This window comes from Sphaeroforma arctica, assembly GCF_001186125.1.
Source record: "Sphaeroforma arctica JP610 unplaced genomic scaffold supercont1.8004, whole genome shotgun sequence".
In the NCBI taxonomy this organism is placed as follows: Eukaryota; class Ichthyosporea; order Ichthyophonida; genus Sphaeroforma; species Sphaeroforma arctica.
In genome coordinates this window covers 319-1315 of record NW_014032554.1, presented here as the reverse complement: position 1 = coordinate 1315, position 997 = coordinate 319, and the positions used below count along the sequence as shown (strand labels likewise).

The 997-nt window shown below is 41.7% G+C and overlaps 1 protein-coding gene across 1 annotated transcript; it reads left to right on the top strand.

The window, feature by feature from the left end:
* Window positions 1-230: 230 nt before the first annotated feature.
* Window positions 231-431, top strand: SARC_16406 (hypothetical protein; the record flags this gene model as incomplete). Its single annotated transcript, XM_014289486.1, has 1 exon — window positions 231-431. A coding segment is annotated over one exon (201 nt), but the record flags the coding sequence as incomplete, so codon positions are not given.
* Window positions 432-997: the final 566 nt, after the last annotated feature.

Below are 997 nucleotides of genomic sequence, written 5' to 3'. Positions count from 1 at the left end.
ATATATATATATATATATATATATATATATATATATGTATATTATAATATATATATATCAAAAGACGTACACTCTGCTGTGCTGAGTTTCACATAGCTCAGCAAAACTATCCCACACAGTGTGTTGCTTTCTCCCCTGGACCTGACTTGCCTAATTTCTCGGCCCAATCTTCTTACTCACCATTTACGTCCTGCACCTCTTTTTTTCGGACTGGGCTTCAGGTCGCTGTGATGGGTGCGGGTGGCATTGGGTTTGACGTGTCCGAATTCCTGGCCCATGATATGTCGCACACCCGCGCCAGTGAAGACACTGCGAAGTTCTGGCAGGAGTGGGGCATGGACATTAACCTAGAACGCAGGGGAGGCATCGAGGGGATGGAAAAGCTCATCCCGAAGCCACACAGAGAGATATACTTGTTACAGCGAAAGAAGGTACACGGGTGTACATATACTTGTTACAGCGAAAGAAGGTACACGAGTGTACATATACTTGTTACAGCGAAAGAAGGTACACGAGTGTACATATACTTGTTACAGCGAAAGAAGGTACACGAGTGTACATTTACTTTTTGCAGCGAAAGAAGGTACACGAGCGCACATATACTTGTTACAGCGAAAGAAGGTACACGAGTGTACATATACTTGTTACAGCGAAAGAAGGTACACGAGTGTGCCCCGTCTTCTTTCTATGTGGTGTAGTGGCAATCGATGACAGATGGGAGGCTTGGATTGAGTTGGTCAGTGTAAGCCTGTGCGTGGTTGTGGTATATGCGAGTGTATGTGATAGTAATCGCATACGTTTTCTGTATGGATGTATGTTATTCATATATGTGTATATATGTGTTTGCATATTTGCTTCTGTATCTATGTGTGTCAAATATGTGTGTGTATATGTGTATGTGTGTATATGTGTTTTTGTGTATATGTGCATATGTGTATGTATGTACATCAGATAGTTATAAACAGCGTGTCTCCACAAAATTTGAGTCTATTTCCAT